This window comes from Lonchura striata, chromosome 8 (assembly GCF_046129695.1).
Source record: "Lonchura striata isolate bLonStr1 chromosome 8, bLonStr1.mat, whole genome shotgun sequence".
Classification (NCBI taxonomy): Eukaryota; Metazoa; Chordata; class Aves; order Passeriformes; family Estrildidae; genus Lonchura; species Lonchura striata.
Window position 1 is genome coordinate 1318587 of NC_134610.1, and position 15061 is coordinate 1333647.

General features: G+C 47.6%; 1 protein-coding gene across 2 annotated transcripts in view; it reads right to left on the reverse strand.

Annotated features, from left to right (window-relative positions):
* Positions 1 to 15061, reverse strand: part of GALNT13 (polypeptide N-acetylgalactosaminyltransferase 13) — a 43527-nt gene that overhangs the window by 12571 nt on the left and 15895 nt on the right. For both annotated transcript variants that reach the window (XM_077784863.1, XM_077784862.1), the window contains exons 6-9: positions 13932 to 14139; positions 12165 to 12335; positions 7259 to 7376; positions 2001 to 2181 (exon numbers count right to left, since the gene is read on the reverse strand). In XM_077784863.1, coding sequence (XP_077640989.1) covers positions 2001 to 2181; positions 7259 to 7376; positions 12165 to 12335; positions 13932 to 14139 — 678 coding nt within the window. The remainder of the gene's footprint in view (positions 1 to 2000; positions 2182 to 7258; positions 7377 to 12164; positions 12336 to 13931; positions 14140 to 15061) is intronic.

The window sequence follows — 15061 nt, forward strand, 5'->3', positions numbered from 1 at the left end:
AGCACCTCCAGGATTTCCGGGATTTCTGAGGCTCTCCTGGATGATTTGGCTCATGAGCTGCTGAGCCAGGCTCATCCCAAGGAAACTTCCAATTCCTTGGTAATGTGGGGTTACACTAAACCCAAAAGGAGAGTTTTCCTCACTGCTTTTCTCCTGGTTTTTTTTTAAATCCATCTTGGATTTATTAAAAACTCTGGCTCCTGACTCATCTCAGCACCAATAGAGATTTTCCTGGTATCCACACAAAACCAGGAGAAGGCACCAATTAAAAATATGCTCAAAAGCCCAAATTGTAGAGCTGATCTCTCCTCCAGCAGAATTCCATTTTCCCAGGGAACCAGATCTCTCCAGACTTTTAATTTGGGATGTAATTACGAGGTGTGCCCCTCATTATGCTGAGAAGTCTGCTTCCCACTGGGAGCAGCCCCTGGCTCCTCTCTCCCGGGATCTCGGCTGGGGAATGGAATGAATCAGCTCCCAGAGGAGCTGGGGGATGAGGCTGTGCCAGACAACAGAGCAAATCCCTTTGTCCTCCCAGAGAATTATCCAGACAGCCCCATTTTCCTCATTAATAGAAAGGGAAAAGGATCAAAAAGCAGATCAAAAATATTTAGGAATACTTTTTATATTTAGGAATGTCCTATTTTTTTAAAAAAATATTATTTCCTACTTCTTTTTATGGAGAATTTCCATGAAAATGTTAGTTTTATTTCCCTTTCTCCTCCATTTGCTCCTCAGTGCTGGGGAACGATCTCATTAGATTTTACCTATTAATTAATACAGATATTAATAAATAACGTGGGAAGAGATCAGGGAATACAAAGACTATTCCCAAATTCTTCCATGTGGCTGAAATTTTGGATTATAAAATTGTCAGCGGCAGTGACCTAATTCCACCCTTTCCATGCAATCTAATTTTCTCCAGGGGTTCTCTGTTGGAATTTTGTATCAAATCCTGGGAATGTATAACTGGGAAGAGGAGAGGGCACTTCTAGGAGCACGAAATCCCAGATAATTTGGGCTCATTCCAGAATGGAAAACCAGTTTTTTCTTATGGAAATATAAGGAATAACCACACAATAAATATAAAAAGCAGGCTGGCATTTCATCCCAATTTTCCTGTTTTAAATGAACAGCTTCCTTAAAATTGATGGGACAAAATCCATAAGGGAGAGAACCATAAATATATATACATTTTACACCATTATTGGGTGCCATTAAAGTGAGCACAGACTTTTTAAAATTCAAATTTCCCAGCTTTTTGAGGGATTTCTGGGATGGATTAGGAATATTCTATGAGCACATCCTGTGCACCCACAGGAGAAGAGGGATTCCACAAGCAGAATCCCAGAGATTCCTTCCAGCTGGGATTAAGTGCTGGCTCCTGATATCTTGAATCCCTGGAAAAACCCTCAGGGAGCTCAGGGAGAATCCCTGAGGGAGCTGGGAAGGGAATGGAGAATCCCTGAGGGAGCTGGAGAGGGAATGGAGAATCCCTGAGGGAGCTGGGAAGGGAATGGAGAATTCCTGAGGGAGCTGGGAAGGGAATGGAGAATCCCTGAGGGAGCTGGGAAGGGAATGGAGAATTCCTGAGGGAGCTGGGAAGGGGCTCAGCCTGGAGCCAAGGAGGATCCCCAGGGATCTTTTCCCTCTCTGGAATTCCCTGCCAGGAGGGGACAGCCGGGGGGATTTGGGATCATCCCAGGGAATGGGACAGGAGGAGAGGGAACAGCCTCAGGCTGGCCCAGGGGAGCTCAGGGTGGATTTTGGGAAATTCCTCCATGGAAAGGGTGCCCATCCCTGCAGGGATTCCAAAGTGGACGTGGCACCGGGACACGGCAGCACTGGGAATGGTTGGACTCAAAGATCTCGGAGAACCTCTCCAACCCAAACACCTCCACGACCCCTCCCATTCCCAGCTCCCCGTTTCCGGGCAGCGTTCCGCGCCGCGGGCCGATCCCAAATAAAATCCAATCCACCCCAAACGAATCGGGGCGCACCGGGAGAGATGATGTAGAAGAAATCCTTGAAGTCGTCCATCCAGACCTCGGCCAGCCGCCGGTTGTTCTTGTTGATGACGTGGCCGGTGCCCCCCGGGAAGGTGTAGGGGGTGGCCTTGCGGAAGACGTGTCCCACGTGGGAGCAGGTGACGATCTCCAGGGAACCTCCGCACTGCCAGATCTGCAACGGGAACGTGGGGAACGTGCGGGAATCCTGCCCCAAACGTCCCCCTCTGCGTCCCCACCGCAGCCGCGATCCCACGGGAAAATTCCGGGATTTGGCCCTGGGTGGCAACAAACGTGGGGTTGAAGTGGGTGGGGTTTGGGTCTCCTGGGTGAGCAGCAGCTCAAATCCAGTCGGGAATGCTTGGGAGGAGTTGAATGGGAAAAAAATATTGGCTTTTTAAAGGGCACTCTGGAATTTACAGGATATTTCACCACACAGGAATTCTATGGAAAACAGGAGCTATGAAAAGAGAGTTTTAACTGGATTTCACTGCTCTTCCCAAAAAATCCATGGAGCTCAGGTCCAGCCACATTCCAGGGAGGAATAAAAACAATTTTAACTGGATTTTTCCTGCTTTTCCCCAAAATCCACAGAGCTCAGGCCCAGCCACACTCCAGGCTCGCTCCCATTCCCATGGATTATTTCAGGGGAATTGTGAGGGTGAAGTGGGTGGGATTTGGGTCCCCTGGGTGAGCAGCAGCTCAAATCCAGTTGGGAATGCTTGGGAGGAGTTGCATGGGAATAAAAAGGACTTTTTAAAGGACACTCTGGAATTTACAGCACATTTCACCGCACAGGAATTCTATGGAAAACAACTAGAAAAGGAGAATTTTAAATGGATTTCCATGCTCTTCCCAAAATCCACAGAGTTCAGGCCCAGCCACACCCCAGGGAGGAATAAAGACAATTTTGACTGGATTTTTCCTGTTCTTCCCCAAAATCCATAGAGCTCAGGCCCAGCCACATGCCAAGGAGCAATAATGACAATTTTAACTGTTAGTATTTTAACTGTTAACATTTTAACAATTATTTATCTTAATTATTTCAATTCTCTATTTCTATTATTTTAGTTCCGTTTTAAAATTTCAATTATTTATTTCAAGTTTTTATTTCAGTTTTTTATTTCAATTATTTTACTTCCAGGCCCCATTAAAACAGGCCTGGAAGTAAATAATTGTAATAAAATTAAAACTTTGATTTGTAAACAATATTGTAATTTTATTACAATTATTTTAATTGTAAAGCCTGGTGTTAAATCCCTGAATTTTTGGGGAGTTTTAAACAGGAGTTCTGGTGGAATCTTGGAATTAAAGCTCCTTGACATGGACCTGAGTTCCCATGGCAACCAAGGCAGATTTAGTTAATTAGGGCTCCCTCCACTTCCAGAATTCCAGGAGAACGAGGAGGGATGGGATCTGTGGGATCAGCAGTGAAACATTCCTGTGTTCCTGCTCAGGACTCAGGGGGAGCTTCGGGATCAGGGGTGCCAAGGAATTCCAGAGGGAACATGGGAAAACCCCAAAAATACACCAGGGATGTGCCCATGGAGCAACCTGGGATCATGGAATAACCCCAAATAATTCCATGGAATAACCCCAAATAACACCATGGAATAACCCCAAATAATTCCATGGAATGACCCCAAATAATACTATGGAATAACCCCAAATAATTCCATGGAATAACCCCAAATAATTCCATGGAGTAACCCCAAATAATTCCATGGAAGAACCCCAAATAACTCCAGGGAATAACCTCAAATATAGTCCATGGAATAACCCCAAATATTCCCCTAGGATGTGCTCATGGAGCAGCCTGGGAGCATGGAATAACCCCAAATAAACTCCAGGGATGTGCTCATGCAGTAACCCCAAATAATACCATGGAATAACCCCAAATAATTCCATGGAATAACCCCAAATAATACCATGGAATAACCCCAAATAATTCCATGGAATAACCCCAAATAATTCAATGGAATAACCCCAAATAATACTATGGAATAATGCCGAATAATTCCAGGGAAAAATTCCAAATAATTCCATGGAATAACCCCAAATATTCACCACGGACATGCTCGTGGAGCGATCTGGGAGTAACGGGACGTGGCAGGAAGGAGGAGACACAATTTGAGGCTCCCTCCATCCCAAATCCCAGCGTTCCCGTGCTGGTTTCCCATCCCAGCTGGCAGGAAATTCCTCCCACACCACCACTGTTAAAAACCTCTGCTCCCGGACACTTTTCCAGCCCATTTTTGGCTCTGCTTGGAGCAATCTGCTCCCTGTGCCAGCTGGGATGGGATGTGGGGGAACCGGCACCCTCTTCTAGGAAAAGGAATTTTCCCTTTTTTTTTTTAAATCCCAAACAAATCAACTTTCTTGGACACTCCCAGGGAATGTAACTGCTTCCCAAAATTTCCCATCCTGGCTAAGAATTAGGGGTTTCAGGGATCTGTTCCCTCCCAGACTATGGAATGCATCCATCCCTCGCTGTTGGGATGCTGGGGAGTCAGGGAATTCTGGAATGGTTTGGGAAGGGCTTTCAACCCCATCCAAATCCATCCAGGGACACCTTCCCTATCCCAGGCTGCTCCAGCCTGGCCTGGGACACCTCCAGGGATGCAGGGGCTTCTCTGGGAATTCCGGCCCAGCCAGGAATTCCCAATTCCCAATCTCCCAGCCATCCCTGCCCCCTGGCAGTGGGAGCCATTCCCTGGCTCCTGTCCCTCCATCCTTGTCCCCAGTCCCTCTCCAGCTCTCCTGGAGCCCTTCAGGCCCTGCCAGGGGCTCTGAGCTCTGCCTGGATCCTTCCCTTCTCCAGGGGAACATTCCCGGGGCTCTGAGCTCTGCCTGGATCCTTCCCTTCTCCAGGGGAACATTCCCGGGGCTCTGAGCTCTGCCTGGATCCTTCCCTTCTCCAGGGGAACATTCCCAGCTCTCCCAGCCTGGCTCCAGAGCCAGGATCCTGATTAAAGGATTTAACCCTTCCTGCTCCCTGCCTTTTCCCATCACAATTCCCACAAGAGCCAAGCAGGATCAGAACAACTCCAGTGTCCCATCCCTGAGGAAATCCCCCTTTTCCCTGTCCCTTCTGCACTTCCAGCTGTGCCAGGAATCCCAAATAAACCCCATCCTACCCTGCTCAGAGCTCACATTCCCTTTTCCAGCCCTGCCTGGATTATCCTAAGGAACAATCTCAAATGAATTCTTTTTTCTGATGGACCGATCATTTTTGATTCCCTTTCCAAAGCCATAGGAAATCCTTTCATCAAATTTTCAGGGCATTCTCCAAGTCAGATAAAACCACTTGGAGAATTTAACAGGAAAATAAATTCAATAATTACATAAATAAAAATAAAATTTAGGAATAAATCTTGTTTTCATTGACTAACCCTTGGAGCTGTAAGGGATTCTTGCCAGGAATTGTCATTAATTTTCCCTAATTAAAAGAAATTCCTAAAAGGAATCATTAAAGACCCATCAGTAACGAGAAGTAGCTAAAAGAAAAACCATGGATTTTCCCAAAATAATCAAATTATACCCCATGGATGCATCTCCTGGAAACACCCCTGAGAGCAAAAAAGCTGGAAATCCTTTTAATTATTCCTTGGGATAATGTTGGAGCTGGATGCAGGTGAGGCAGACATGATCCAGGGAAAGCAAAGGCACTGGATAACATTTTTGAGGATTCAGGAATTCCCAAAATTTGGGGGGTGGAGGGGGAAGGGCTGGGTTTATTTTAGATTTTGGGATTTAGGTTTTTTGGGGATTTTTTTGGGGGGTTATTTCATTATTCTGAGCCAGTCCCAGATCTCCTCCCTCCCTTTGCTGAAGCAATCCTGGATGTGAGAACAGCTCCAGGAGCAGCTCCCTGTGCCTCTCCCCAATCCCTGCCAGGAGCTGCCCCCAGGAATAATCCAGGAAATATTCCCAAATCCCGCTGGGCAGGGAAGCTCTGGAGCCGCAGGAATCCTGATCCCTCAGCTCCCAGCTTCCCATGGATTTATTCCCTCACCACCTGGGACTTCAACCCTTTGATGTCCCTGCTGAAGTCACACCAAATATCCCTGGATTTGTGGTTGGTTTTCCTTCCAGAGGCTCTAATTAATCCCAAAAACATCACCAGGTGATTCCCTGGCCTCCCCATGGGAATATCTCCATTTATTCTATCCCTGACCCCATGGTTTGGGGTGGGAAAGGCACTTTTGGAATGTTTAAACTGTGCCTGGAACTCCCTGCTCCAGGGATCTCCTGCAGAACATGGAAAACCACGGGAAAGAATTCCTGCACAGGGGCCTTGGCACACGCCAGCAGGAATTTTAGGGGTTAAAGCAACAAAAAATGTGGGAATCTCCTCATTGGAGGCATCCGGGCTCAGGAGGGGAACTGAACCTTTTGATTTTCCTGCAAAGGGAACAATGGAAGTTCAGAGGAACGGCCCGGAAAACTTCCAAACTCCCCTGGGAAAATGTGTTCCCTAAAAAACTTCCGAGGCAAGGAAAACAGTCCTGGGGGAATGGAAAAGACAGGAAAAATGGGAATGGGCATTCCCAGGATGGGCTGTGGGCACCAGAGGGACCCTGGGGGTGATTCCCACCCCTAAATCCGGGAATTGGGACACATCAGGAGTCCAAAGCCATTCCCAGCGTCCTTTCCACCCATTCCTCATTTCCCACTTTTCCATCCCAAGGGCAGTGACCGGCTGCGTTTCCCTCAGAGCTGCAGCTCACACCTATCCCAGCAGGAATATCTGCATTTTCTGCAGGACACGGAATTTCCCTCCCACAGGCCCAGAATTCCAGCTGGAACTTGCAAGTCCATGATGTCACCATTCCCAAAATGTCTTAAAACTGATGTTTAATCTTATTTTGTAATAAATTCACCTCGTTTCTCCCATAAAAGAATGCTTAAAATATATGGAATTTCAGAGGGATAACCCCCCCAAAAATATAAAATATTAAATATTTAATATTAAAATATTCAATGCAGCAAAAATTAAAATATGTATTATTAAAATATTAATATATTAATATTACAAATATTTTAATATTTATTTAATATTAAAATATTCCATGCCGCAAAAAAAAAAATCCCAGAACACCCAGCGAGGTTTCCCCAATTTATAAAAATTCCATTTAACTCATGACTTGCAGGCCAGCTAAAGCAGGAGCTCCGTGAAGGAATGACAGCACAAATGGAGGAATTTTTTGGGGTTTTTTTGGGAAGAGAAAAGGAAGGAAAACAGGAATTACCCTAAAGGACATTTCAAGATTCTCGCCACCCCAGATATCCATTCCTGCATCGTAAGTTCCTATCTCTTCAAAGTAGCTCCTGTCAATAGAAAAGAGGCCACCAGCCATAGTTGGGGTCCTGGGTGGAAAACAAACAGGAAAAAAACAAAGGAAAAGAGAAAAGGAAAAAAAAAAAAGGGAGAAAGGAAAGGGAAAAAAAAAAAAGAAAAAAGAAAAAAAAGAAAAAAGACCTTTTAAAGGACACTCTGGAATTTACAGCACATTTCACCACACAGGAATTCTATGGAAAACAACTAGAAAAGGAGAATTTTAATGGAATGTTCCCTGCTCGTCCCCAAAACCCATGGAGCTCAGGCCCAGCCACACCCCAAGGAAAAATAAAGATAATTTTAACTGGATTTTTCCTGCTTTTCCCCAAAATCCATGGATCTTAGGCCCAGCCACACTCCAAGGAGCAATAAAATAAATTTTGACTGAAATTCCCTACTCTTTCCCCAAAATCCTCAGAGCTCAGGCCCAGCCACACTCCAGGGAGGAATAAAAACAATTTTAACTGGATTTTTCCTGCTTTTCCCCAAAATCCACAGAGCTCAGGCCCAGCCACACTCCAGGGAGCAATAAAGAAAATTTAAATTGGATTTTCCTGCTTTTCCCCAAAATCCACAGATTTTGGGCCCAGCCACACTCGAGGTTCGCTCCCATTTCCATGGATTATTTCAGGGGAATTGTGAGGGTGAAGTGGGTGGGATTTGGGTCCCCTGGGTGAGCAGCAGATCAAATCCAGTTGGGAATGCTTGGGAGGAGTTGCATGGGAATAAAAAGGACTTTTTAAAGGACACTCTGGAATTTACAGCACATTTCACCGCACAGAAATTCTATGGAAAACAACTAGATAAGGAGATTTTTAAACTGGATTTTCCTGCTTTTCCCCAAAATTCATGGAGCTCAGGTCCAGCCACACTCCAGGGAGGAATAAAGATGATCTTAACTGGATTTTCTTTTCATTGATTTTTCTCCAAAATCCATAGAGTGACCCTTGGGAGGCAAAGATCCAGGCAGAACTCAGAGCCCCGGGAATGTTCCCCTGGAGAAGGGAAGGATCCAGGCAGAGCTCAGAGCCCCGGGAATGTTCCCCTGGAGAAGGGAAGGATCCAGGCAGAGCTCAGAGCCCCGGGAATGTTCCCCTGGAGAAGGGAAGGATGCAGGCAGAGCTCAGAGCCCCGGGAATGTTCCCCTGGAGAAGGGAAGGATCCAGGCAGAGCTCAGAGCCCCGGGAATGTTCCCCTGGAGAAGGGAAGGATCCAGGCAGAGCTCAGAGCCCCGGGAATGTTCCCCTGGAGAAGGGAAGGATCCAGGCAGAGCTCAGAGCCCCGGGAATGTTCCCCTGGAGAAGGGAAGGATCCAGGCAGAGCTCAGAGCCCCGGGAATGTTCCCCTGGAGAAGGGAAGGATCCAGGCAGAGCTCAGAGCCCCGGGAATGTTCCCCTGGAGAAGGGAAGGATCCAGGCAGAGCTCAGAGCCCCGGGAATGTTCCCCTGGAGAAGGGAAGGATCCAGGCAGAGCTCAGAGCCCCGGGAATGTTCCCCTGGAGAAGGGAAGGATCCAGGCCCTGCCAGAGGGCAGAGATGGGTGGGAGATTGGGAATTGGGAATTCCTGGCTGGGCTGGAATTCCCAGAGCAGCTGCGGCTGCCCTGGATCCCTGGCAGTGCCCAGGCCAGGTTGGCACCTTGGGATAGGGAAGGTGTCCCTGCGTGGATGGGAAGGGATTTAAGGTCCTTCCCAATCCAAACATTCTCATTCCTCCTTCTTCCTTCCCCTGCCTGGAGACATTCTTTGCTTCATACAAAATTCCCCATTTTTTCCAAGTCTGAGCCTTAAGCGAATTTTGAAGGATGAAACTGAGCTGGATTCTTCCAGAGAACCCCAAACGTCCTTTTGCTTTCTGAAACCAAACTCTTCCCAAATCCCTCCCTAACAACCCTGGCAGTGCCGAGTTTCCCACTGGGAATTTCAGGAACTCGTGCCCCGCTCCCCAGCCCGGCTCCTGGGACAAGGGGAGTGCAGCAGGCAGGATGAAATTCCCTGGGATGGGAATTTAATGGGACACAACCAGACCCGCAGAGCTTTCCTTGGAAAACCACCTCCACCAAAATACCAGGAAGATCAAAGGCCTTAAAGTGGTTTTTAAACTGTAAAAATAAATTGTTTTCCTCAGTTCTGCGTCTTTTCCCTGTGGAATCACCTGACAGCTCCTGGGAATTGCTGGGACTGGCTCTCCTCATCACCTGCTCCTGTTTTATTTGGGAAAATAAATATTTCATCCTTCCCACTCCTGCAGCTCCCAGCAGGATTCCCGTTCCTGCACAGAAAACACGGGAGCAATCCCAGGTTTGCTGCATCCCAGAAAAGCCTCAGCCCATCCCAGGATTTCATGATGGGACAAAAAGGGGTTGGCAAAGGGATTCCAGCGTGGCGTCACCTCATCCTGCTGTTCCCAAGGAATCCCATCCCAAAGGGCACAAACTCCTACTGAAGCAGACCTCAGGGGATTCATCTGGGAATAAAGGATTGGCACCAGGATCAGCATCAATCCCAGCTCTGCACCGCCCGGGCAGGGCTCATTAACAGCAATCAGCGCCGAGTTTAATTATTCATAATCGAGATATTAATATTTTATCAAGATAATAAGTAATGTACCAGCAATATCCAGAATTCCGGGAGCATTTGGAAAATGTTCCCAGGCACAGGGATTTGGGGATGGTTTTGGGATGTCTTGCAGGGCCAGGGGTTGGGTTGATGGTCCTTGTGGGTCCCTTCCAGCTCAGGAAATTCCATGATCCTAACACATTCCTGATATTTAATCTTGTCTTTTTTCTATCTTTTTTGATCTTTCCTTTTTCCTAGCATTTAATCCTGGATTTTCCCTCTCAATCCCTAATTTATACAAAACATTTCCTGGACCACAATCCGTATTTTTAGTTTTTCTAATCCCAGCCTGAAGCGCCTTCAGCTTTGAAAACGGAGGGAAAAGCATGGAAATATCCACAAAATGTGCCAATCTGGGAATGGTTTTGGGATTCCCTGACTCCAAAGGCTGAAATTCCTGGACTAAAACCTGAGATCTGGGATTTAATCCAGCCTAAAGCACAACCCTTCACTCTCAGCTCCTTGTGACAACTGGATGGATGGATGGATGGATGGAAGGATGGATGGATGGATGGATGGATGGATGGATGGATGGATGGATGGATGATGGATGGATGGATGGATGGATGGATGATGGATGGATGATGGATGGATGATGGATGGATGGATGGATGATGGATGGATGGATGGATGGATGATGGATGGATGGATGGATGGATGGATGGATGGATGGATGGATGGATGATGGATGGATGGATGGATGGATGGATGGATGGATGGATGGATGATGGATGGATGATGGATGGATGATGGATGGATGGATGGATGGATGGATGATGGATGATGGATGGATGGATGATGGATGGATGGATGGATGGATGATGGATGGATGATGGGAATAAACCCCAAATCCTGGGAATAAACCCCAAATCCGCCCATCCCCGATTCCAGCCTTGCCAGGAGAATCAGGGACAGAAATGGGAATTTTGAAAGCAATTTTGGAAGGTTTTTCCTGCCCTTCCATCCCTTCCTTGCCTGGGCTGATCCCTGAGCTGCCCTTCCCTCCACCTGCAGGACTGGAATTCTTTCCCCTTCCCAGATTTAAATCCATTCCATCCACTCGGGAACCCTTTGTTGTCTCTTTTGGAATTTTGCAGGAAGCCCCAGCAGCTATTGGAGCTGAGCAGGCATGGCCATGGCCAGGAATTTATTCCATTTGTTCCCTTTTCAGCTCCATTTCCAATTCTGGAAGAGGTTTTGTTCCACTCTGTAATTCCAGCGATTAAATGGAAGAGGTCAGGGCACGCTCTTGGATCATTTTTCCCTCAGGGTGCTCCGTTATCAATCCCATTTTCCAAGCAATAAACCAGGAATTTAAGTGAAAATCACTGGGGTTCAAAGCTCAAAAATGCTCAGAAATCCTTTGGAATATCTGCCTTAAATCCCAAGAAAACAGGAATAAAAATCCATTAACAGAGGGATCTGAAGAGGCAGAAATCCCTGGAATCCCTAAATTTTTGTAATCCCTAAATCTCTGGAATCCCTAAATTTTTGGAATCCCTAAATCTCTGGAATCCCTAAATCCCTGGAATCCCTAAATCTCTGGAATCCCTAAATCCCTGGAATCCTTAAATTTTTGTAATCCCTAAATCTTTGGAATCCCTAAATCTTTGGAATCCCTAAATCTTTGGAATCCCCAGATCCCTGGAATCCCTAAATTTTTGTAATCCCTAAATCTCTGGAATCCCTAAATCCCTGGAATCCCTAAATTTTTGTCATCCCTAAATTTTTGTCATCCCTAAATCTTTGTCATCCCTAAATCTTTGGAATCCCTTAATCTTTGGAATCCCCATATCCCTGGAATCCCTAAATCTTTGTAATCACTAAATCTTTGGAATCCCTAAATCCTTGGAATCCCTAAATCCTTGGAATCCCTAAATCTTTGGAATCCCTAAATATTTGTCATCCCTAAATCTTTGTAATCCCTATATCTTTGGAATCCCCAAATCCCTGGAATCCCTACATTTTTGTAATCCCTAAATCCCTGGAATCCCTAAATTTTTGTAATCACTAAATCTTTGGAATCCCCAAGCCCCTGGAATCCCTAAATCCCTGGAGTCCATTGGGAAGAGGACGGGACGGGGTCGGCCCAACGTTGCGGCACCAAGGTGGCGCCCGGGACTTCTCTGCGATCCCGCCTCCGATGCCGCAGCGGAATTTTGGGATGCGGGGGGTGGATTTTTGGGAAGGGGGCACTGACCTGACGGGCAGGGTCCTGTCCCCCTTCCTGCGCTCCATCTCCCGCTGGGGCACGGGATACCAGCGGAAATTCAACTTCCAGTTGAAGCCGCCGTAGGTCATGTCCGAGCCCGCCATGTACTCGAAGGTGTCGTCGCTGATCACGTCGATGATGGGGCACACCACGGTTTTCCTGGGGGAAAAATGGGAATTTGGGGGTTATGGGGGTGTTTGGGCACGGTGGGAGGTGGAGGGGAATGAGGGAAGGGGGAAAGGGGGAGATTGGGGGGGAGAAAATGAGGGAGAAGGGGAAAAAAAGGGGAAAAAAGGAGGGGAAAGAGAGGGAAAAGGTGGGAAAGGGGGAGGAAAAGAGAGGGGAAAGGGGGAGAAAATAAGGAAAAGAGGGGGAAAAGGAGGGGAGAAAAAGGGGGGAATTAAATGAGGGAGAAGGGGAAGAAAGGGGGAAAATAGGAGGGGAAAGAGAGGGAAAAGGTGGGAAAGGGGGAGGAAAAGAGAGGGGAAAAGGGGGAGAAAAGGGGGGAAAGGAGGGGAGAAAAAAGGGGGAATTAAATGAGGGAGAAAGGGAAAAGAGGGGAAAAAAAGGGGGAAAATAGGAGGGGAAAGAGAAGGGAAAAGTGGGACAGGGGGAGGAAAAGAGAGGGGAAAAGGGGGAGAAAAGGGGGAGAAAGGAGGGGAGAAAAAGGGGGGAATTAAATGAGGGAGAAGGGGAAAAAAGGGGGAAAATAGGAGGGGGAAAGAGAAGGGAAAAGTGGGAAAGGGGGAGGAAAAGAGAGGGGAAAAGGGGGAGAAAAGGGGGAGAAAGGAGGGGAGAAAAAAGGGGGAATTAAATGAGGGAGAAGGGGAAAAGAGGGGAAAAAAAGGGGGGAAATAGGAGGGGAAAGAGAAGGGAAAAGTGGGAAAGGGGGAGGAAAAGAGAGGGGAAAAGGGGGAGAAAATAAGGAAAAGAGTTGGGAAAAGGAGGGGAGAAAAAGGGGGGAATAAAATGAGGGAGAAAGGGAAAAGAGGGAAAAAAGGGGGAAAATAGGAGGGGGAATAGGGGGGAAACAGGAGTAGGAATGGGAGGAAAAGAGAGAGAAAAGGGAGAAAAAGAGGGGAATAAGCTGAGGGAGAAGGGGAAAAGAAGGGGAAGTAGAAGGGAGAAGAAAGGAGGAAAATAGGAGGGGAAAAAGAGGGAAAGGAGGGAAAGGAGAGGGAAAATAGAGTAAAGGTAGGGCAAGGGGAGAAAAATGGGGAAAAGGGGAGAAAAGGAAGAAAAAGGGGGAAAGGGAGGAAAGGGGGAAGAAGGGAAATAGAGGAAAGGGGGAAAAGGAAAAGGAGAATAATGGGGAAAATCAGGGGGAAGAGGGAAATGGAGGGAAAGATGGAAGGGAAAAAGCGGGGGAAATGGGGAAGAAGGTAAAAAGGAGGGAAATGGGAGAAAAAGAGGGGAAAGAGGAAAAAAAAGATGGGAAAAGAGTAAAAAAAAGGGAAAACAAGAAAAGAGAAGGAACAAAAAGGGTGCAAATTTCCATGAGTTCAAGGGGTCAAAGAGAGAAGTTGTTCCTGGTAAAAACCAGGGAGAAAACTTCCATTGGATGGGAGAGATCCAGGCCTTGGGAAAGCTGCTCACATATTTATTCAGGAGTGAGATTTTGATACGAATTGAAAAAAATAAAAAAATCTTAAGATGGTGTCGCTGCAGCTCAGTGAATCCTTTGAATCCCTGTTTTCCAGCAGGCAGGGAAGGGGCTGGGGCAGAGCCGTGCCTCTGGAGCTGGGAATTGCTTACCTGTCCTCCTTGATCCTGGCCAGCAGCGGCTCCAGCCAGCCCAGGGTGCACTCGCAGTGGGCGTCCAGGAAGGTGAGCACCTGGCCCCGGGAAGCGGCGGCGCCCCGGAGCCGCGCCCGGATCAGCCCCGAGCGCCGCCCCAGCCGCACGATCCGGACCGGCACCCCCAGACCGTGCACGTAGTGCTCCAGGGACGCCTTCAGGAACTCTGCCCGGAGAGGAGGAAATGGGAGAGGAGGAAATGGGACAGGAGGAAATGGGAGAGGAGGGAATGGGAGAGGAGGAAATGGGAGAGGAGGGAATGGGAGAGAAGGGAAATGGGACAGGAGGAAATGGGAGAGGAGGGAATGGGAGAGGAGGGAATGGGAGAGGAGGGAATGGGAGAGGAGGGAATGGGAGAGGAGGAAATGGGAGAGAAGGGAAATGGGAGAGGAGGAAATGGGAGAGAAGGGAAATGGGAGAGGAGGAAATGGGAGAGGAGGAAATGGGAGAGGAGGGAAATGGGAGAGGAGGAAATGGGAGAGGAGGGAAATGGGAGAGGAGGGAAATGGGAGAGGAGGAAATGGGAGAGGAGGGAATGGGAGAGGAGGAAATGGGAGAGGAGGGAAATGGGAGAGGAGGGAATGGGAGAGGAGGGAATGGGAGAGGAGGAAATGGGAGAGAAGGGAAATGGGAGAGGAGGAAATGGGAGAGAAGGGAAATGGGAGAGAAGGGAAATGGGAGAGAAGGGAAATGGGATTGTTGGGGAGGGATGGAAGGGAAATGGGATTGTTGGGGAGGGATGGAAGGGAAATGGGATTGTTGGGGAGGGAATAGAAGGGAAATGGGATTTTTGGGGAGGGATGGAAAGAAAATGGGATTGTTTGGGAGGGAATAGAAGGGAAATGGGATTGTTTTGGGAGGGATGGAAGGGAAATGGGATTTTTCAGGCAGGGAATGGAAGGGAAATGGGATTGTTTAGGAGGGAATGGAAGGGAAATGGGATTGTTTGGGAGGGATGGAAGGGAAATGGGATTGTTTGGGAGGGAATAGAAGGAAAATGGGATTTTTTTGGGAGGGAGAGAAGGAAAATGGGATTTTTTTGGGAGGTTTCGTTCCAAGCTCTCCGCTTGGAGCAGCACTTCATGGGG